Source organism: Pteropus alecto, unplaced genomic scaffold (assembly GCF_000325575.1).
Source record: "Pteropus alecto unplaced genomic scaffold, ASM32557v1 scaffold279, whole genome shotgun sequence".
NCBI classification, from domain to species: domain Eukaryota; kingdom Metazoa; phylum Chordata; class Mammalia; order Chiroptera; family Pteropodidae; genus Pteropus; species Pteropus alecto.
Genome location: NW_006443262.1, coordinates 829,293 through 853,922, shown reverse-complemented (window position 1 = coordinate 853,922; position 24,630 = coordinate 829,293). Strand labels below are relative to the sequence as shown.

General features: G+C 33.5%; 1 protein-coding gene across 6 annotated transcripts in view; it reads right to left on the bottom strand.

Moving 5' to 3' along the window:
• Window positions 1-24,630, bottom strand: part of RGS7 (regulator of G protein signaling 7) — a 525,681-nt gene that overhangs the window by 117,369 nt on the left and 383,682 nt on the right. For 5 of the 6 annotated variants that reach the window (XM_025041211.1, XM_025041212.1, XM_006924123.1 and 2 more), the window contains one exon: window positions 22,187-22,238. The exons of the other annotated variant lie outside the window; for it this stretch is intronic. In XM_025041211.1, coding sequence (XP_024896979.1) covers window positions 22,187-22,238 — 52 coding nt within the window. The remainder of the gene's footprint in view (window positions 1-22,186; window positions 22,239-24,630) is intronic. 6 annotated transcript variants of the gene reach the window in all.

Here is a 24,630-nt window from a genome sequence, read left to right as displayed (position 1 = left end):
GGGAAGAAATTTAATAAGTGACACAAACGATATTGAATATTTTTTAGCAAACACTGATTTAGTTTTAAATATTATATATAATACATCTATATCAATATCAAAATATTATCTATATATATTCTATAGCTATATATTTACATATATCCTCCACAGTACATATTCTGCAACCTACATTTTTTTACTCAACGTAACATTATTGAGATTTACCTAGGCTGTTTACTATAGGTATAGATTGTTTCTCTTAACTACTGCAGTCTATTCTATGAATGTAGCATGTTATTTAGACATATACTTATTATTAAATCCTGCCTGTCTTCCTCCCTTCCTTCCTTCCTTCCTTCCTTCCTTCCTTCCTTCCTTTAATTTCCTTCCTTCCTTCCTTCCTTCCTTCCTTCCTTCCTTCCCTCCCTTTCTCCTCCTTTCTCTCCCTCCCTACCTCCCTTCCTTCTTTCTCTCTCTGTCTCTATGTCTCTGTTTCTCTCTTCCCTATGACAAATAACAATTCAGGGAAGGTTTCAATTAGCATGTGTACCTGGAATTGGTATCAAGGGTTTATGTGACTGGCACAGTTTAAATGTTAGAAGACACTGTCAAGTTTCTATCTGTTATACTTTACCAGCAATGTATGAATAACTTCACCTTAATGCCAATCTTGAATTTCTGTCAATCTAGCTTGAGAGAGGAGTATTATAGTCTAACACTTTTCATTATGTTTCTGTACCTGTTTTCTTATATTTCCAACAGTTTTCATATCATAGATTATAATGTAAAGATTTATATGGATTGCCCCCTTCATTAATTTAGCTCCATTTAATACTTTTTATATTGAATTATTTTTCACTTGATCTGTATTGCAGCCCTTAATTTTATTTTCTACTTGTATTTGCTTGGTATATATCGCCTCACCATTTATTATAACTGAAAGAGACAGCTTGTTTCCCTTGTTTTTCTTGCAGATGCATATTGTTAGATTTTATTTATGATCTAACCTAAAGCTACTTGGGTTTTTGTAGACAAATGTCAAAATTTATATTTACCTTTGTAACAGTTATTGTTTGGTATTCCTTTTCTCATCTCTTGCTTGCTCTCTCTCTCTCTCTCTCTCTCTCTCTCTCTCTCTCTCTCTCTCTGTCTGCATGATTGCATTTCCTTTGTTTTCTACCTTATGTTCCACAGAGTATTCTTTAATTCCTACTTTAGTAATTTAGAAGTAATAAAACTTGGTACAATTCCATTAGTGTCCATTCTCATGTATTTAAATAAATACTTAAATATATATTTCTTAAATTTTAACAAATGCTTAAATATATATTTCTTAAATTTTAATCTCAGAAATTAAACACTGCCTAATGCTTTCCTCCACAGAGGATGATGACATTAACACATTTTCACTTCCTCCTGTCTTCCTAATTATTTAGTGACTAGAATTTATTGTTTGCTCTATTTTAGCTTCTTTAAACTAATTATAGTATTCACATTTCATTTGGAAGCCATTTTTATCACAATTATTTAGATCCTTGAGGGAATTCAGAGAAAGTTGTTGTCTTAGTCTTGGCATAATTTTTTTTTAAACCCAAATTTGCCAAAACCATTTTATTACAGTCGAAATCCTTCAAAGAGAAGAGATATTAGTCTTGTGGGTACCTTTCTTATTTCTGGTTTCCTTTGGCATTTGCTCACTTGTTTTGGAATAATGCACTACAATAGTGAAGTTGAGCTAGAGAAAGATGCTGATAATCCTGGGTTTTCCATTCCAGTTTTTGGCCAGGTGCAGCAACAATCCTTCAAGGATACGCTTTTGCTCTACTCCCAGTTTCTCCCCTCTATTCTTTTTTTTTTTTTAATTTTATTTTTCAATTACAGTTGACATTTAATATTATATAGTTTCAGGTTTACAGCACAGTGGTTAGACATTTTTATAACTTATGAAGTAACTGCTGGATAAGTCTAGTACCCACCTGGCACCATATGTAGTTATTACAATATTATTGACTATATTCCTTATGCTGTACTTTACATCTCCATGACTATTTTTATACCTGGCAATTTGTACTGCTTAATCTTTTTTCACCTTTTTCATACGGCCCCCCCAAAACCCTCCCATCTGGTAACCATCAATTTATTCTCTGTATCTATGAGTCTGCTTTCTGTTTTATTTGTTTATTTTTATTTATTTATTCATTTTAGATTTGATACGAAAGATCCTGAATAGCCACAGTAATCTTGAGAAAGAAGAACAAAGTTGGTGGTATCACGCTGCCTGATATCAAACTATTCTCCCTTCTGTTCTTAAGCTTGCTCCCCAAATGTTCCAGAGAGTCTGTGCTGCTTTATGAAATCTAGGTCGGGGACAAAAACCAAAGAAAGGCGTAAAACTATTTCTTTTAATGCTGTGTTTAAGCCTAAGAAATCTTGATCCAAGATAGAGTATGCCTTTCTCTGCCCTCCCAAGACTTACTCATATCTCTAGCCGACATGTATCAATATTAAGATCATTTCATCCAATTCTGTAAAGTCTTAATTTTGGAGAAAATAAATTATAAGTTTGAAATCACCATCTTCTTTTTTATTTGGCTAAATTCTATTGATTCTGGAAAAAGTACATTTTTCAAATGAATGATGTGTGGCACCATCCACTAATTTCCACACTGTCCTAATAATTTATTCTATTCTAGTTTTGCTTTCTTTTCTTTCTTTTTTTTTTCTTCAAATTTAACTTATTTTTTAAACTTTAAAATTTTATTTATTTTTATTTTTCAATTACAATATATATACAGTACTATATTAGTTTCAGGTATACAACATAGTGGTTAGACATTTATATACCTTACAAAGTGATCATCCCACTAAGTCTAGTACTCATCTGACATCATACAATATTATTACAATATTGTTGACTATATTCATTATGCTTTACTTTATATCCCTGTGATTATTTTTTATAACTGGTAGCAATTAAAGTGAACATTTTATATAATAACAAAGATAATTACAAATGTCTCAGGGATTCAGCTCGTTATATATAGTAACTCTTAATTTTTGTTTTTCTCATATGTGATATTATTACCTCTTTTGCTTATAGCATTTAGTAGAACTTAAACCAATACTATATCTATTGTTAAATGTAGCATAACGAAAAATTTAGCTTTTATCATGACATTCCTGAACCACCATTTCTAAAATAGTAACTATCTAGTAAATTTCACATAATATTGCATCATTAATTTTTCTTTCTCTTATTTAAATTTGTCCAGCAAAGCAATAGGTTATGAGAATCAGCACTTTTTCCAAGGGTACCTCAGTAAATCATCCAGTAGGAATACAAAAACGAATACTAGACAATTTCAAAGGGCTCGCTGTGTAACTTCCAGATGAATGACTAATCTGGGTTCATTGAATCTGGATTAAAATAATCATGAATGATATTTTTGGATACACAAACTTGATGTCTCCCTACTCTCTTGTCTTGCTTTCTCAGATAAAAGGTGAGTGATATAGGCAGAATGATATAAAATAATAATATAACCAGAAGGATGAGTCTGACATTTCACATTACTGGCTAGATTACTCAGTACAGTAGACTCATACTATATGCCTATTCTCTGATTTCCTGATCATCAGTGTGTAAGACGAATTCATAAACACCCTAGGAGAGGCCATGGAATGTAGTGGAAAGGGCAGTGGTCCGTGAGTTTTGAGATTTGAGACTCTGGTAGCCTTCATTAACTGTGATATTAACCTCTCTGAGGCCCCAATTGCTCTCTTTCTAATAAGGATAAAAATATCTGGATCCACTCCACAAGACTTAGGTTAGGATTATAGGAGGTGATGAACTGGAGACAGTGCTGTGTTAACTACAAAGGGACAGTAATTTATGGAATTATTGCATATATTGTTCTTTAAGTTCACTGGAGAAGTTTGTACTTAAAAGAAAATTATAATAAGTACTTTTATAAGTGAAATATCCTTCAAAAGCCTTTTGGGTACGGATTTTATACAAAATGTTAATTGTTTTTCAAGTGAGATACTACAGAGAGGACCATTGGTTGAGTGTTTTAGTGTTTCATTTATTAGGTATCTCTTCCTTGTAGAACTACCGTGAATTAAGGAAATCAAGAATTTTAAATAATTAAAATTAAACACATATGTCTTGTATTTGGAATACGTTGTCCAATGCCTTTAAAGTTTTTTAAAATTTACCTTAAATATATTTTAATTTTAAACAGATGACTAGTTCTTTTATATAATAGGCAACTCGGTACCATTAAATTATATATATTTATATTCAATTTGTTTTTCACTCATTCTTTTTATTCTTATCTCTTATCTCAATACTGAAATCCTGTATACAACTAAACAAGTGAGCAATATTTTCTGTTAATAGCTGCCCCAGCTTTCAGGCTATTGAGGAAGAAAAAGATAAAAATTCTTCCTTTCCTTCTTTTAAATGCATTGCTAAGAAATGGAGAAAGATACATTTGGGATAACATTAATTGAGCACCTGGATACAGCCATACCTATACAAATAATGCTTGGACTTTTCAGATACGTGAGCTAGTAAATGTTCCTCTCTTTGCCTTTTTCTTTTTTCTCCCTTCTCTTCTCTCCCTTCCTTCCTTCCTTCCTTCCTTTATTCATTCATTCATTCATTCATTCATTCAACAAATATTTACTAAATGCCTACTATGTGTCAGGCTATAATCTAGGTGATGGGAGTAGAGCTGTAAACAAAACAGACAAGAGCTCGGTCCTCCATGAGGTTACATTCTAGAGAAATTCAAAGCAAAGATGGCTTTAGGAAGGTGGAGAAGACAGTGCTTCCGATTGCACCTGTGCATCAGTGATGGAGGGTCAGGAGTCTGGAGCTGGGCCGCCATAATCCCACCCTCTATCTGAAGAGGCCGTGATCGTACCAATTATTCTTTCGGTTTGGGCTGGTAAAAGTAAATGATGGTAGTTTTACAAAGGTTTTAAGAATTTTAAGGGGATGAGATGATCTAGGTTGAGTAATTGCATAAAGCTCCAAAGTATCTTTAGTTCCTGGAGAACAGAATATCCACTTTTAAGGGGAGAAAATGTAAAAAAGAAAAGTGAGACAGATGTGTATGGAGATGAAGGGTTTCATCTCCACTGAGCACCTACCATGTACCAGGCTTTTTTCTAAGCCCTAGGGACACAGTGATGAACCCAGGGGACCATCACTGCTCTTAACTTGCATCGTACGGGCATAGAGTGTGATGGACAATGAATAGTACTATAAATAATGTAATAGCAACATCTGACATTTATTGAATGATTTGCATGTGCCAGGATTATTTAAATATTCCATTTACATTATCTTGTTTAAGCTGCATGGCCACACTACAAGCAGGTGCTATTAATTTTCCTATTTTACAGATGAGACAATGTAGGTAGGATGAGACTAAGTAATTTTTGGTTGAGGCAAAATTCAAAGTCAGGCATTTGACACTGAATCCCACACAGTTAAGTGCTAGGCTGTGATAGAGAGCTAAGGGGAGGTGGGGAGAGGCAAGAGAAGGTGTGGGAAGGGGCAGAGCTAACTTTAGATGGTAAGATCAGCAAAAGCCTCTTTGCTGAGATAATTCTGAGTTGAGACCTAAATTGGGTGAAGGAACCAGCTCTAGAAAGGTCTGATGTCAGAAAATGAGCAAGAGATGATTAAGGAAAAGGCCAGGATCTGGAGACCAGCAGGCTGGCCAGAGCCTGAAGTGGGGTGATGTTAGAGTGCCGGGGCGGGGGTGGGGTAGGGTTGGTGGGTGAGGTGGGAGTGTGGAAGGGCTGGTCCTAGGAGTGTTGGGAGCTCTGGCAATGGGCTGAGGTGTGGTTCCTGGTGAAATAGAACTATTGAGGGTTGTGAGAGGTGTGATATGAAATGACTTACACTTAAAAAAATTACCTAATCTTATATGAGGCAAATGGATTATAAAAGGTGAGAGTGGACAGCATAATTTTTAATAATAATAATAATAATAATAATAATAAATAATAATACAATAAAAAACAGCACAACATAGATGCTATCTTAATGATGGTTGAAATACATTCTGTTTTGCTCCAAAATAACCCACCTGGTTTCTGTTATTTACCTAAATAGAGATGACTCATGTGACGATTTTGAAACGTGAGCACAGAACACCCGGAGACAATGGCAAATATGAAAATTGCCCTGGGTCTGTTTCATGATGACCTCTCCTAACATGCACTGGAGGTTCATGGTGGCTCAGAGAAGCAGTCAATAGAGTAGAAAAAGCTGATTTTAAAAGCAACTTGGTGAACCTATATTTAATTCCCTCTCAAAGATTCTATTTTATTTCTTTGCTCTTCCTATTTGACAAAACAAAAACAGGTCTGCAAAGTCTTAATCTCCTGCTCCTTCTGAACCCAACTCCTCAGCCCTTCCTGCATAAAGCAGGCTGAATAAAAGGATATAGACGGGTTGGCAGAACTATGATGACATCTGGGGTCTTTTCTCTTCTTTTTAGAAAATAATGATAATATTAATAATTGCTTGAAGATAATTATAAGATCAATAAACATAATAATAAAATAATGATAATAAGTTAATATTTATCTGGCACTTCCTATGTGCTGGACATTTTTTAATGCTTTATAAATTAGCCAGTTAACCCTCAAAACAAGGCTTCGAGGTGGATATACCATTATCTATTTTACAGACGAGGATATTGAGGCACGGAGAGTTTACATAACTTTTCAACTATGAAGTTATTATGTAGCTGAGTTGAAATATGAATCCAGTCATCTGGGAAGAACCATTCTCATTTGGAGAAATATTCAGAACAATGTGAACCAAGGGTATACTCTAACAGAGAAAGTAACTCTGATAGCAGTTTCATTCATCTTCCTCCTGAAATAAGAAGTCTTCAAGATATTCAAGATGGTACAAGGAGAGAATATTAGAATAGTCTTGTTCATGCAAAAAAAAAAAAGGATTAGTTTGGGACAGAACTTTGCAAAAACATTTAAGGACTTATTTTGTTAACTTCTAACAAGTTGAATTTTTAATTTTTCCCCTTAATTTTACCTATTTATTGTAATCTTTTCCTTTCTGTTGGAACCTCTCATAGATTCCTTTCATTTGGAACTTCCCCAGAATTTCCAAGCATGACTTCTTGATTTCTTAAAAGATATTAGGGAGAGTGATTTGTGACCAGAGCAGCATTTTAGGTCCATAAATGGGCTTAGAACTATTCTAGTTAAGATTATAAAGAAATAGGTGAACCAAAAATTTCCACAACCCCCCCCCCCCCAAAATACAAATGAGTAAATGTCAGAGATTCCACAAATGAACATGAGGAATCATTTTCAAAAGTCAGTAAACTGATGCCTGTTTCCAGTTGGGTAAAGTCATCTGTCCTCTCTGAGCCAGATTCCTGAGAAATGAGAACTTTAATGTATTTTTTTCTGACTTCACAGGATGGTTGTGAAAATTGAAGGAAACAATCAATGTAAGAGCCTTTTGGAAATTTATAATGTATTATGCAAATGTAAAATTAAAAGTATCTGCAGTAGACCTGCTTATCAACTCTTTAGTCAAGACTGATTATAATACTAAGTGTTACTTCAGATACAAAAGAACATATGCTTTTAGAAATAAATTTATATTTGGCTTAATAACCTTAACAATAATTTCATTTTTTATAACAATAAACATTTATGTTCTGAACAATGACAATTTATGTCCAGAATCTCTTGGTAATACTTACAGTTCCTTAAGCTATCTATAGTTAGCCAAAATATATTAAGAAAGAGATTAAAATACATGCATTTTTTCAAATGTAGGATGTGATGTTATATTAAGTTAAATGTATTCATTTGTTCATTGATTCATCCAATGTGCCAAGTAACATTCTAGGCACTAAGATACAGAAATAAATAATTCAATAAATGTTCTTAGTCTTCTAGTTACTTATGTTAAACTGAGAAGAGACAAATACATAGGTAAATGATAATTATTTTTAATATTTTGCTATACATTTCATAGATAAGTGAATAACCACCATTACTTTCTATGTTAATTTAGTGTACAAGTCATTTATATATATTATCTCCTTTGAGCTTGACAGTATGGCATGTTAAAAAAACATTTATTATTTTTTTGTTAAAAAATAATAATAATAATAAGACTCAGAATGGAAAAGAGTTTGACTAAAGGTCTCAGAGGTAGGCATACAAAGGCTCAACTAGAAGCTTTATGACAAGAAGTCCTAGAATACCTTGAGAGAATGAGAGGACCATATCATCATCTAACAAGATATTGCCTGGGTGGTGTTTTTTTTTGTGGTAAAAATTCCTCACGCTGCTTCCTTATTTAGTGTTCATATAAGTTAATTAAATCAAAGCATGTATAATGTATCATATAATTATATATAAATGGTTCCCTTTGCATATCTTGTGTTTTTGTCATATACTTGGTTTCCACTCCATTTTGAGACTTATAGCAATTATATGTCTATTTAATATATAAAATTAAAACCAAGAATTCTAAACTGCTTTCATCATCTGACAAATTTTGATAGATTTATGACATCTTATAATTATGTACCTTAAATCTCTCTAGAGGTTTTAGGACAAGAGCTATATTTATATGCCTGCTTGAAAGTAATTTCAAGCTATGGAAATAAGTGATCAATATTATTTTCCAAAGCCAAGAGCCTCATAAGAATAAGCATAAAGCTCCTCATGGAAATTCAGAGGTGGTCATCTCAGATGTTGCTGTTCTCAACTCTACATTGTTTTCTTACTTCCAATTAGAGAATAGATAGTTGGTGTATTTAGAACTAAGCATTATGCCATTGGACCACATAATAAATTCTAAGAATCAAAACTCTTCATTTAGTCATTCATTCACTCAATTAGTCTTTATTGAACCCCTACTGAAGTTCTATACATTGCCGTAGGCACAGTTAATGTAAAATTAAATAAAATTTAGCCCTCAAACTTTCAAGTGGCTCTTAATCCAGTGAAAAAGACAGCTGACTGACCCAGACAGCAAGACCACCTTCTAATTTGGGTGGAGTGGAGGTCAAGGAAGGCTTTCCTGAGCTGGTGATATCCTTGCTGTTAATCTAGCTATGAACTTTCTATGTGAGGTTTTCTTTGATTCTCTTATCTTTTGCACTCTGGGCATAATCCATTACAATAAATAGTTACATGTAAATAAATCCTTAAAACAAAAAAAATCTAGCTTCTAGGTAAAGCAGTAGATAGATTTTTATATATCGGAGCTTGGTAGGAGTCAGTTTCTGTCTCTTCTTTTATTTATTTAGCTTATGTTAAAATTGTACATATTTCTCCTATTGTACTTGAAAATATATATTTAACCATGCTTCTCTGAAAATTATTTTGGAATAAGTCTTAATATTCTTCTATCTGAAATGTATTCTGTCTAATCTTGCTTCAAAGATGTCCTCTAGAGAAGATTGGTTTTTAAATACTTTCACTCAAATACTCACCTTAGAAAAAAATTTTTTAAAGCATATTTATAATTGGACTCTCAAATTTTTCAACATAAATTTAAATATCAACAAATTGTGCAACTCTAGAGTATTAGAAATATACACATTTTAAAATAAAATTATTAAATCTCTTTTAAATGTATCCAATATGCTCTAGATATCAAAGAAAATATGTGAACAAGCTCCTCTGTGGGAGAAATTTACATTACTGTTTCTTCTTCTTGAGCTCCTGTGTCAATTACATTGTTCCCACAGAATTTATCCTGAGGATCACCCATTAGTCTTCCATAACAGTATATTTATAAATTAACTGAAATTTTAAAATTTCTTAAGATCATGAGGCTCCTATAAAAATTCCTTCTGATTTCAGTTATCTTCACAACTATTATTAATCTATTGTTAATGAAAACAAAAACATATTTCAAAATTTTCTAAATAACGATTTTCAAATGGTGGAAACATTGCAATTTTTTTCTTAATATGAAAGCTTTTTCTTAATAAGTAAACCTTCATGGTGTTTAGACAGACTACATTAAAAAAAAGTTGAGGAAATTTAGTCTTTTAAATCTCCAGTTCCCTAAACACCTCAAAAAGTCTGCAAATACCTCCGGGGGAAAATGTAACACAATTCTGTTTTGTAGTTTCTATTATGACTTCTTCTCTGAGCATATTCATTTGAAATGATATCTTAAATTACCAAACATATGAGATATGGACATTTTCCAGAACTGATATGTTATTGTTTGCCATTTTAATTCCTCTTTGATTTAAACTCTAAAATTATCATTTAAAAAATAATCAATGTTTATTTGGGCATTTATCAATTTCTTTTCTCACCACTGCTTTTTGCATCTCATGCTTTCTTTCTTGGTCTAATATCCAAGATATAAACATAGGTGGTTCAATTGTACCTCAAAGGCAAGGGAAGTAAAAGTGAAAATAAATGAATAGGACTATATCAAACTAAAAAGCTTCTGCACATCAAAAGAAACCATCAGCAAAAGAAAGAGGCAACCACTTGAATGGGAGAAGATATTTGTGAACGTCTCCAGTAAGGGCCTAGTTTCCAAAATATAGAAATAACTCATGCAACTCAACAATAGAAATATAAACAATCTAATTAAAAAATGGTCAGAGGACCTGAACGGACATTTCTCCTAAGAAGACATACTGAATGGTCAACAAACATATGAAAAGATGCCCAACTTCATTACCTATTAGAGAAATGCAAATCAAAGCCACGATGAGATACCAAATCTCACCGGTAAGAATGGCTATTATCAACAAGACAAGTAATAACAAGTGTTAGAGAAGTTTTAGGGAAAAAGGAACATTTCTGGTAGGAATATAAATTAGTACAGCTGCTGTGGAAAACAGTATAGAAGTCTCTCAAAAAATTAAGAATAGAATTATGACCCAGCAATCCCTCTTCTGAGTATTTACTCCCCAAATTTGAAAACATTTATTCATAAAGATATATGTACCCTAATGTTCATTGAAGCATTATTCATGGTGGCCAAGACATGGAAACTACCAAAGTGCCCTTCGATAGATGATTGGATAAAGAAGATGTGGTACATACATACAACGGAATATTACTCAGTCTTAAGAGAAGATGAAATACTGCCATTTGCTACAGCATGAATGAATTTTGAGATTATCATGCTAAGCAAAATAAGTTAGACAGAAAAAGTTGAGGACCATATAATTTCACTCATATGTGGGTATAAAATTAAAAGCAACAAATGAACATAATAGAGACTCATGGACATGGACAACAGTTTAGTGGTTACCAGATGGAAGTGGGGAGGAGAAAAGTATATAAAAGTAAAGGGGGTTAAATATATGGTGATGAAAGGTAGTTTAACTTTGGGTAGTGAACGCACAATGCAATACACATATGAAGAATTATTGAATTTTACACTTGAAACCTACATGATTTTATTTACCAATGTTGCTCTAATAAATTTAATAAATAAAAATAAGTAAATAAATATAGGTCATTCCCTCTTTTGGGGAGCAGGGAGTCAGGATAGAAAAGAAAATAAAATCCATTGAAGTTTTGTTAACAATTATAACCTTCTTACAGAAAACATCAGGCCTGTTGTTGGTACAAGTTTGACATTCCTTAAAGCATGCTTTGCTGCATTTTTTTGTGCAGTCCATGTCTAATAAATATTCTTTAATACACAGACATATATCCATATGTGAGAAATGACTATAAAGTTATTTTCTTCTATAATTTTGGAGCAAGTCTAGTTATTTAGGGTCACAACTTGAGTATTTTTATTGAAGTATGCTTGTCACCTATAGTTTTACAAAAGGATGACATTTATTCTCTCTCTTCCTATCTCTGTCTCAAAATCTCTGTCACTTTCAAATTGCTCAGAGAGATTAAGCAATAGAAATCTAAATTTTATAAATCTGCTTAAAAAAAATACTTTCCCTCTTTTAAGTTGGGTAATGAAATTGTTCTTTCTCTTAGAGTTGGGCAAAGATGGTCTGGAAATTTTATGTGCATTCCTGACATAGGTATTGATTATTAGCCAATAAATCTGAATAATGTCTGATATTAGATTTAGAACATATTTTTTTAAAAAGCATTGAATAAAATACAATTCAGATTCTTTTCAATTTTAGTTCATATTGCATATTATTTGAAATGTTTCACACATTGCTAAATATACAAATGTCATAAATGATACTAAAACATTGCAGTGTGCCTACTATTAAAGATTACCAGTAGTTAAAACTTTTGCGGTTCAGAGGGCAAAAAAATTACAGACTATGGGTGCTAAAATGATCTATGTCACTACGACTATAAATCTTGAAACAGAATGCACACTTTAAAATCAATTTAAAGTTTCCAAGGAAACCAAAGACGATATTTCAAATAAGAATAACGTGATTTGCAAATCAACATCCACTTACGACTGTTGCCACAGTATTGATTTCACTCATATGTGAGGTATAAACATGAAAGCAACAAATGAACCACACAAACAAACAAACAAAAACTCATAGACAGAAAACAGTTTAGTGGTTACCAGAAGGAAAGCGGGGAGAAAGGGAGGTAGAAAAGAGTAAAGAAGGTCAAGTATATGATGACAGAAGGAGAGTTGTCTTTGGATGGTGAACACACAATGCAATAAGCAGAAGATGTATTATAGAATTGTACACATGAAACCCATATAATTTTATTAACCAATGTTACCCCAATAACTTTAATAAAAAATAAACAAAATAAAAAAGAAAACAAATAAAAATGTGGAATTAAACCCAGTTCTATCAATAATTTGATTAAATATAAATTGACTATGCATTCTCATTACAAAGCAGAGATTGTGAGACTGGTTAAGAAGCAAGTCCCAATTATATGCTCTTTATAAGAGATATATTTTAATATAAGTACACAACTGGTTTAAGGTAAAATAATGGGAAAAGAAAAGATATACTATACATACACTTAACATAAGAAAGATAGTACAGTTCCTAAGAGAGCAGATATTAAAAGTTGTCATCACAAGAAAAAATTTTTGTAACTATGCATGATGACAGAAGTTGACTTATTATGATGATCATTTTGTAATATATACAAATATTTAATCATTCTGTGAACACCTGGAATTAAAATGTTATGTTATATAAATTTTACTTCAATTTAAAAAATCTATGATTCAGTGAAAGCTGTGCTTAGAGGGAAATTTATAGCATAGAATACATATATTAGAAAAGAAGAAAGTAAAATCAATAAACTAAGCTTACGATGTGGGAAATAAAACGAAGAGCAAATTAAATCCAAAGTAAGCAGAATAAAAGATATACTGAAAAATTAGAGCAGAAATCACTGAAATTGAAAACAGGAAACCAATAAAATTCAATGAAACCAAAAGCTGGCTCTTTGAAGAGATCAATATTGATAAACCTCTAGCCAAGATAACTAAGAAAACAAGAGAAGAAATGAAAGAACTATCACTACTGATCCCATTAACTTTAAAGCCATAATAAAGGACTATCTAGCCCATAGATTTGATAACCTAGATAAAATAGACCAATTTATTGAAAGACACAATCTACCAAAACTCACACAAGAAGAAAAAGATAACCTGAATAAGTTTATCTATCAAAAAAGTTGAATCGATAATTAATAAATTACTACAACAGAAAGTATCAAGCTAAGATGGTTTCACTAGTAAATTCTACCAAGCACTTAAAAAAGACATGATATAAATCCTCCACAATCTCTTCTAGAAAATAGAAGCAGAAGGAATACTTTCTAACTTATTCTACGATTCCAGTATTATCTTAATACCAAAACCATAAAAAAGAGGTTACAAGAATGGAAAACTATGGCAAGTGCAGTTCTGGGTCAAGACAGCAATGTAGGAAGATCCTGAACTCACCATTTCTCGTGAGCACACAGAGTCTACGTTTACATATGATACAATTTCCTCTGGACAAAACCCAAAGGTTGGCTGAGCAACAACTACAAATTAGGCAAATAAGAAGAAAATCACATCGAGGTGGGTAGGAGAGCTTGAATCATGACCTTGCCATAAACCCCAGCCCCAGCACAGTGACACACAATAGAAAGAAAACTCAAAACCTAGAACTTCTCCCTAAGGAATGAAAGTTTGAATCCAACAGCAGGCACCCCAACTTTTAAAACCTGCACCTGAGAGATAAACCCTCAAAACATTTAGCTTTGAAAACCAATGGCGCTGGCATCAATGAGACCCACAAGATGGCAACAATCTGAGAAATAGTTCTTAAGGAGTTGTGAACTCAGACTCACCTGCCCCAGAGCCCAGCTTAGAGGCAGCTGTTATCTCTCAGACTTTAAGTGAAAGAGGCTTATTTGCACATATTAAAGTGTTGGCCTGAGAGGCAGGCATCTAATTTAACTGACATACATGTCTAAGAGCCTGCCGGAACACTTTCTGGCAACAGAGACTGGTGAGTGCATCTTTATGCTCTCCTCGCTTTTTTTTTTCTTATGGGTGCTATCTTTATGCTTCTCCTCATGTTCCAGAGTGCCAGAATCTCCGGAAAGGGAGTTTTTACACATGTCTAGTGCCCTAATTTTTGCATCTAACCAAAGAAACGCCTCTTTATTGCTTGGCTCTGTAGGACAGGGGAGGTTGCATTCTTGGGCCTTGAGGCTCTGTAATAATTGGAGAGACACAGTTCTTGGTAGGCTACCATCCCCAGGGTACTACAAAGACAGCAGACTAAAACTGTGAAAGAGGCCTCTTTGCTGTTCCAGGAGATTTGGCCTGAGAGGCAAGCTGCTGGTTTAATTTACGTCTAGTGGCCTAAGAAACTGTTCTCGGGAACAGAGACTAGAGGATACAATTTTTGTGCTCTCCTTCTGCCTAGCTCCAGCTCACCGGGGTCACCCAGAAAAAAGCTTATACTCTTGTTTGGCACCTTGATTATTGCAGCTGCTGCCAGGGGACACTTCTATGTGACCTGGCTCTGGTGGCTTATGCTCACAGATCCTGCAAGATTGTGACCAAAAGAAAAGAGTTATTAAACAACTACCACCCCCAGGGTGCAGGAAGAGGCAACAGAACCAGGAGGACATTCTCTCTGTGAAAAAAAGCCTATTATCTAACCATCCTGGGTGCAGCCTGAGGGACAAGCTTCTAATTAAACACAATTAAGGGCAGGCTGTAATCCTTTCCATAGACCACAGAGGGTGGGTGCTATCTTTGCACTCTCCTGTCGTGATTCAGAGCATCAGCCTCCCCAGAGGGGAGCTCTTACACGTGTGTGCTACCCTGCTTTCTACATCTGGTACTCTGGTTTTTGCAGCTACAGCCCAGGGGATGCTTCTTGACTGCCTGGCTCTGGTGGCCAGGACGCTTGTGTTTCTGGGTCCCATAGGACTGCAACAATCAGAGAGAGTTTTTGGCAGTCTGCCACCCATAGGGCATTGCATAGACAACAGACCGAAACAGACCCTCAGTCTTTTGGTAAAAGAGGTCTATTTGCATGTCTTCAAGCTTCATTCTAAGGAGCAGGTTTATGTTTGACACAAATCTAGGGGCCTACGGAGCTGCTCACAGGGAACATAAGCTAATGGACACCATCTTTACATTATCCTTCTGCCTTGCAACAGCTTGCTGATACGTCCCAGAAAAGAGTTTATACACTCATCTGGAGCCCTGGTTTTTATGACTGCTTCCCAGGAGACATCTCCAGATCATTTGGCTCTGGTGGCCAGTGGGGCTTACACTTGTAGTCACACAGTACTGAATATATTTGCATAGTTTAAAAGGTGCTGCCTGAGGTTTTGGCTTCTAATCAGCCTGAATATAAGTGCTGACTGAAATCCTCCCCTTTAGGACACTGCCAGGTCTTGGTCCACCCTCAACTATTGGGAGGTATTAAAAGTAAAATAAACTGCTTGGACAATCACAAAGATTTGAGAGACAACCAAGAGTTAGGGCAGGATTGAATGACAAAGTTTACCTCCTACATGAAGCCACTACTTCAAGACTGTAAAAGGTGATTGTTATACCTAATGCATAGAAACCTATACAGAGCATCAAGGGAAATAGAGAAATGAGAAATATGTTCTAAACAAAAGAACAAGATAAAACCTCAGAGAAAAAAAAAAGCTCTTAATGAAATAGATATAAGTACTTAACCTAATACAGACCTAAAAGGAGAAATAGACAGCAATCCAATAATAGTAGAGTACTTTAAGATCCAACTTTCATCAACGGATAGCTTACCTAGACAGAAAATAAGAAAACATTGGCCTATAGAATATGCATTCTTCTCAAGTGCACATAGAACACTCTCCAGGATGAATCCTATTATATGCTACAAAACAAGTCTTAATAAATTTAAGAATACTAAAATCATATAAAGCATCTATTCTGACCACAATGGTCTGAAACTAAAAATCAATCGCCAGAAGAAAACCAAAACATTTACAAATATGTGGAGATTAAACAATATACTACTGAACAATCAATGAATCAAAGAAAAAAATCAAAGGATAAATCAAAGACTACCTTGAGAAAAATGAAAATAGAAATATACATACCAAAATTTATGGGATGCAGCAAAGAAATTCTTAGAGGAAAGTTCATAGCAATAAATGCCTATCTCAAGAAACAAGAATAATTTCAAATAACCAAACTTTACATATCAAAGAAGTAGAAAAAGAAGGAAAAATGAAGCCCAAAGTTAGTAGAATGAAGGAGCTAACAAAGATCAGAGCAGAAATAAATGAAATAGAGACTAAAAAGACAATATGAAAGATCAATGAAGCCAAGAGCTGATTCTTTGAAAAGATAAACAAAATGGACAAACCTTTAGCTAGACTCACCAAGAAACAAAGGGAAGACTCAGACAAATAAAATCAGAAATGAAAGAAAAAAATGTTACGAGTGATTCTAAAGATTATAAGGGACTATTATGAACAATTATACACCAACAAATTGGACAACCTGAAAGAAATGAATAAACTCCTAGAAACATACAACCTACCAAGACCAAATCATGAAGGTAGAGAAAATCTGAACAAATTGCTAAAAAATAAAAACAAACAAACAAACAAACAAAAAAACCTGCCGACAAACAAAAGTCCAGGACCAGAGACTTCACTGATGTATTCTACCAAACATTCAAAGGAGAATTAATATCAATCTTTAACTCTTCTAAGAAATCATAGAGGCAGAAACACTTCTAAATTCATTTTACAAGGACAGATTTACCTTGATACCAAAAACAAGACAAAATTACCACAAGAAAAGAAAATTACAGGCCAATATCCTGATGATCGTAGATGCAAAAATCCTCAACTAACTATTAGAAAACTGAATTGAAGAGTGTATTAAAAGGATCATACACCATGATCAAGTGAGATTTATTCTAGGGATGCAAAGATAGTTTATTATCTATAAATTTGCAGCAACATTGATGGAACTTGAGGGTATTATGCTAAGTGAAATAAGTCAGACAGAGACAGATAAATACCATATGATCTCACTTATATGTGGAATCTAAAACACAACAAAATAAAAACTCCAAAACCAAGCTCATTGACACAGAAAATAGAGCAGTGATTGCCAGAGGTAGAGGTTGGGGATAGGTGGAAGAAATTGGTAAAGGGGCTCAAAAGGTACGAATTTCCAGTTATAAAATCAATAAGTATGGGCATGTAATGTATACCAAAGTTAAAAATACTGTAGTGCATATTTAAAAGTTGTTAAAAGTACATCTGAAAAGTTATCATCACAAGAAAAAAAATGTAAGGTGACAAATGTTAACCAGACTAATTTTGGTGATCATTCTGCAATATATTTAAATATTAAATTATTATGTTGTACATCTGAAACTAATATAATATTATATGTCAAATATATCACACTTACAAAAAGAATGGAAAACTACATCTCAATATCCTCATGAAGAGCAATCCCCAACCTTTTTAGCACGAGGGACCAGTGCTCGTATGAGAATCTAATGCTTGATGATCTGAGGTGGAGCTGAGGTGGTGATGCTAGCCCTGGAGAGTGGCTGAAAATATAGATGAAGCATCACGCTCTTGCCCACTGCTTCCTTCCTGCTGTGCAGCCTAGTTCTTAACAGGCCACAGCCCGGAGGTTGGAGACTTCTGCTTGTGAACATAAATTCCAAACTATCCAATAAAATATTAGCATATCAAAAACAACAATGCTTAAAAAGAATTATACACCATAGCCAAATGAGATTTATTCTTGGTATGCAAGGCTGGCTGACTGTTTGAAAGTCAGTTAATATAACCCATCACATCAACAGACTAAGGAAGAAAAACAATCATAACGACAAATACAGAGAATGCATTTGACAATATTGAGCACTCATTTATAAATAAAAATTAACACTCTTACCGCGAACTAGGAACAGAGGGAAACTTTCTCACTTTGATAAAGAATATCTACGAAAAAGCTACACCAGACATCATACTAAATCATTGGAAACTAGATGATTTCCTATTAGGGTCAGAAACAAAGCAAGATTCTTCCTTTTCATCCTATATATTCCATTGTATATATGGAATATATACATTGTATATATGGAATATACTCCTATTTAACATCTTACTAGAAGTCCTAACAGTGCAATAAGACAAGGGGGGAAAAAAAGTATACAGTTTAGAAAGAAAGAAACTTCTCTTTGTTCACAGATGATATGTTTGCCTATGTAGAAAATATGAAGATACAACCAAAACACTCTTAGAATAAGTGATTATAACAAGTTTGCAATACACAAATTTGCTTCCTAGACACCAGTAATGAACAATTCGAATTTGAAATTAAAAATAAAATACCATTTACATTATTACACAAATGTAAATACTATGCTAAAAAACCTTACATATAAATTGAACAAAATAATTATAGATCTATCTTAAGGCTGTACAAAACTAATAAAAATATAAAAGAATACCTAAGTAAATGAAGAGTTCATCCACGTTCATGGATAGGCAGACTCAATATTGTCAAAATGTCAGTTCTTCCCGACTTGATCTATAGATTTATTGCAATCCTAGTCAAAATCTCAGCATATTATTTTGTCGATAATGACAAACCGATTATATGGTTCTTTAAGGAAAACAAAAAAGACCTATACTGAAGGAAAAGTACAAAATTGGTGGATTGACACCACCCAATTTCAAGACTCACTATAAAACTAAAATAGTAATCAACAGTGTGGTATTGGTGACAGAACAGAAAAATTCATCAATAGAAAAGAATAGAAAGCTTAGAAATAGACCCACATTAATATAATGAACTAATATTTGACAAAGGAGTAAAGGCAATTTCATGGAGAAAGGATAGTATTTTCAACAGTGGTAGTACATATATACAATGGAATATAAGCTATAAGAGATGAAATACTGCCATTTGCGACAACATAGGTGAATCTTGAGGTTATCATGCTAAGCAAAATAAGCCAGACAGAAAAAGTTGAAAACCACATGATATCACTTATATGGGGGATGTAAATCTAAAAGCAACAAACAAACATGACAAACAGAGACTCATGGACATGGACAGTAGACTAGTTGTTACCAGAGGGTGAGGAGAGAGGGAAGATAAATGGGGTAAAATGGGTCAAATACGTTGTGAAAGAAAGAAATCTAACTGTGGACAGTGAACACACAATGTAGTATATACATGACTTACTGTTGAATTGTACACTTGAAACTTATTGGATTTTGTTAGCCAATGTCACCATAATAAAAAAAAATCAAGTGCCAAAGAGAGTAAAGATGGAACACCCCAATTTTAGTTAATGGGTGTGTTTATTAAACATATTGCAATATTTTAGGTCAATAAATAAGTGCTCTAGTTTTAGAAAAGTGAAGTTTTTACATTTTTTCCAGCATATATAATTCAGTATTATATATTCTAGAATTACTATGTATTAATATACAAACATTTAAGACACTGTTATTTTATCAGCTATTCAAGATGTAAGACAGTTCTGAAACTATATACAATATTAATTTGACTTTGTTTATGCATTTATTTCAAAGTTCTTTCAAATTTGTTCATTGTGTATTTGATCTGAATAATCATAAATTCCTCATTATCCCTCCCCAAAACACAGAACTTTGGCTATAGCAATCTTTCTACCAATGTTTACTGACTAACTTAAAATCTGTCTTTGAAAGATAAATTATTATTTATCTCAAAGCTGCCTGAATTATTTTTGGTTGCTGGGATTGGCCAACTAGAATACTTACTTTTTGCTGCTCTCTTATTAGCCCTATGAAAAACGTATTAATTCTGTATATCCTTTTTAATATTATTTTAGCATGGTTTTGACAAGTGGCATTTAGAGTTTTCTAGTTCCTTTGGGGTTACTAGGTATAGTCTTTCTCCATAAACCTAAAACCCTGGAGACAAGACCAGCCTTGACTGAATATTTTCTGAGGATCAAATCATCATCCAAGGAGATAATGCAAAGTTCTGGATAATTTTCATTGTTCAAAGGTCTTTATATTGAGAACACATCTGTCTTCTCGCAACTGTCACGAGTTGGTTTCAGTTGCATGACCACTAGGATGAGATGAGTGAGGCACTTGCCTAGGTGAGAAAAGTTAAGGGAGTGCCCCCAAACTCAGTCACCTGGAAAACTGATATTTTAATGCAATATTGAAAAAATTAATGTTAATGCAAAAAATGAACAAAATATAAAAATATTAAATAAAGACATCCTCTAACAGGACTAGGATTTGAGTGAGGTGAGTGAGGTGAGTCATATAGGTACAGAGTCAGCTCTTGCCTTTCTTGGACATGGTCAATTATTTGTGGTTTAAATTCTAATTGGACATTGAATATTCAGGCCTCAAAAGAAGCCAGACTAAAGGCATTGGTCAATGTATACTCACTTATAGGAACCTTGTTGTGCAATGTATATGCCTAGAGATACCAGTAAACATTCTTTTTCTGGCTTCTGTTTTAGTTATCTACCACTGTTACTGCCTCTACTTTTTACCACCGTTCTCTCGTGTCTTGGCTTCCAGACCTCATTACAAGCCCTTTCTGCTACATCACTCTTGGTGCAAATACACCTGGGAAAGTCCATTCCTGACTCAATTTTAATAGCCTTGGGTTAAAATAGTTTTTGTTTTGAGGTAAAAAAAAATATATCACAAATCAGACAGAAAAAGTTGAGAACTGTTTGATTTCACTCTTCTGTGGGATAGAAAACGGAAAGCAACATTAAACAGGATGAACAAACAGAAACTCCTGGTACGGACAACAGTTTAGTGGTTACCGGAGGGAAAAAGAGGAGTGGGGAGGTAGATAAAGGTAGAGGGGGCAAATATATGGTGACAGAAGGAAATTTAACTTTGAGTGGTGAACACACAATGCATTATACATATGATGTATTATTGAACTGCACACTTGAAACCAATATAATTTTATTAACCAATGTCGCCCCAATAAATTTAATAAAAAAAATAAACGGTCTCAAAAATATTTGTAGAAATTAGATTTTAAAACCATGCAATCTTATCTTTGAACACTGTAGCCTCCAGGAAGATGTAAGAAGATGAATACTTATTAGAGACCTATTTCCTTGAAGAGCTTAACTGAAATTATGATTGATGAATCAAGTTCATCCTAAGTTCACTGAACTTGATTCATTACAATTAAATTTTCTGTAGTACTTTTCTATTGGTTATAATTGACCGCTCTATGTTTAATACAACCTTCCACATATAGAACCACAGAATGTCTCATATACTACTGAGAAAAATTAAGCCTCAGAAAGTAAATGGACTTACCACAAATCATATAGCTAGTGGGAGAGGTGAACTAGAATTCTGGCTCTTTGAGCCTTTCTGTTACTCTTTCTAGTAGATCAATGTGCTATGGAAAAATAACAACATCCTTCTTTAAAGCTTGTTTATAGCTCTAATCTATTCAGAAGAAAATCTATTTTTCTTTAATAGTCTCACCAATAGTCAGTGGATACCATGCCATGGAAAAAGCTGCAACCAGTTTTGGTGATTTTTCAAAAAAAAGGCCATTCATAGATTCAATGTTATAATTATTAATCCCACACTGACAACTGTAGTTTTATTTTCTCAATGACAAAACAATAAAATGCAAGCACGTGTTCACCTAGCCATACTGGCTACCAAAAATAAAAGGAGATATTGCACTGACCGTAGTCTGTGTTTTCTGGCTCCCAACAATTTGATGGCCAAAAATAGGGTGTCTGTGGAATGAAAAGAAGTGGAACCCAGATTAGACAAATAGACAATTTAAAAAGTTGTTGGTTTATGATCTGTGCTTATATTTAACAATTATCTAGAATAGTTTGCTAAAGATATGTTTGTAATCCAGAAAAAAATATCCAGAAAGGCACTGTAAGGTTTTTCTTCTACATTTTCTGTGCTGAGCAATTACTCAGCATCCAGATACATGCAGCACCAGCAGGTGTTTAAAAATGTCCTACATTTGCTGCAATTTTATATGAACTGACATAAAGGTAATAGGTCTGATTATATAATTCAAGCATAAAGTTTGAGCCCACAATGACTGAAAGCAGAGTATTATACTCAGCAAGACTCTGGATAAAATATATTTAAATAGAACAAATTATTTTCTGTGTTTACTGTATCTCAACATTGCCTTTAATAGATCCAAAAGCTCAACCTACAAAATATTTCTCTAAGAACTGGCAATCAATTGCCTGGTTCTATTAATTTATATAACACATATCTTAACATTAGCAAACCAAATTAAAACAACCTTTTCCCCTTCACTTTAAAAAATATTTTTTAATAAAGATGCTAATTGTTCCAAATTTTTAAACTGCACAAACCAGGTATCATTTTTTTAACTAATAATGTTTTAGTTGGTTGATGTGATTAACAATAGACAGGAATCTGATTCTGTGAAATCTAGAAAATGACTGATAAACCTACAGAGAAAGTGTCTGATTAGGAAAACCCTATTGTTATCACCAACATTTTATGTTTTCTAAAAGGGTTTTTCTATCTCTGCTAGCTGGACATGCTTGGCTCCAGACCAGGAAGAAAATCTATGACCACCTGGCCAAACTTTGTCTTCTCAGATGATGATGAGTCCAGGACTCAATGGAACAGTGACTAAAGACATCAGCCCTGCAGACTTAATTATATTCATTAGTCAATTATATTAACTATCCATGTGTAATGGGCATATTTGGGGTAATCTCTGATTCTCTGTTTGATAATTCTACCTTCTAAAAGAGGAATTCTCAAGAAGGGAAAAAGGATAATTAGAGACAACTATTTGTTTCTGAGGAGAGCCTTTCCATACTGTTCAAGACTCCCAGGGGATTTTGATCACCTCTCTGCTCCTTCTTGACATTTGCTGCAATATTGGTTTTGTACACATGTGAATAAAATGGAAGAGAAATTTAGGGGAAAAGGTTGAACCACTAGACAAAGAAGATATCAAAGCTTTATATGGGGCCCCTCCTCACGTGAATCCCGCTTGACTGTGGGAGATGAATCTTTGAGGATATGATTACTTAATAATAAAATTGGGTAAGGATTCTAGGGAAATCATTGGGATACAAGTAATTAAAACCTTACTTTCAAGTGGGCTGATAGTTTTTGAGATACTTCTCATAGAGTTCTTAATTCCTTTTGGGTTTCTTCTTTATTTAGGAAGGGGTGTGTGTGTGTGTGTACACATACACATGTGCATGCACACATATCTGTCTTACTTTTAAAATACTTATTCTAGTTAGATTGGTCAGATATGTACTTTTTTTCTTCCAAACCACAAGGAATATTCTTGCTACATTCTTATAATTTTTCTTTATTCTTTTATCATTTATTTCAGTGAGAATTTCCTAAATGTAAAAACAAAACAACGAACTATTTTATTCTGTAATCTTATGCAGAAATGTCATAAAACCAACATTCCTCACTAATATTACAAGATTTTTCCTAGGAAAAAGATTCAGATTTATAGTTAAAGGCAATTTAACAAATAGCAAACCTTTATAGTTTGCTGGAATTTAAAAATATACTTTTACATTTCATATGGAATTTAGGATATTTTAATGTATGAGTTTCTCTGTCAGTACTGGCTTCTTAGGCTATGATTAAATTGATTCAAAATTGTTCAAACATTTCTCAATAATCTTTGGCACATATATTACTGTGATGAAAGTCATGAAAAAGACCTGCACAATCATGTCAGATCTCAATTTTAATTGATAAGAGGATAATTAGACAATTATGAGTTTACATTAATACAAAACACATGATTAAAATATACTAAAAGTTGAGACAAATTTACATATTGTTGCATGCCAATGAAACTAAATTAAGAGTTCTGTTTGTCTCAAACTCATGCCCTGAATGTTCGTCAGATTCTTAATGATGGTTAGAATCTCAATCATTCACTGGAAGAATTATAAACATAATATTGCAAGTTTTCCATTTTAATTCATGATTTTTAAGATCCAAGGAGTTGAATTTCAGTTCAATATAATAAAAAAACTTTCTGCTTCTTGGAACAAACACAAAAATGGAAGTGAATACCTTGAATATAATGTGTGTTCTATTAATAGACATGTATAAATATGGACTGATTAATGCCTTGGTAGA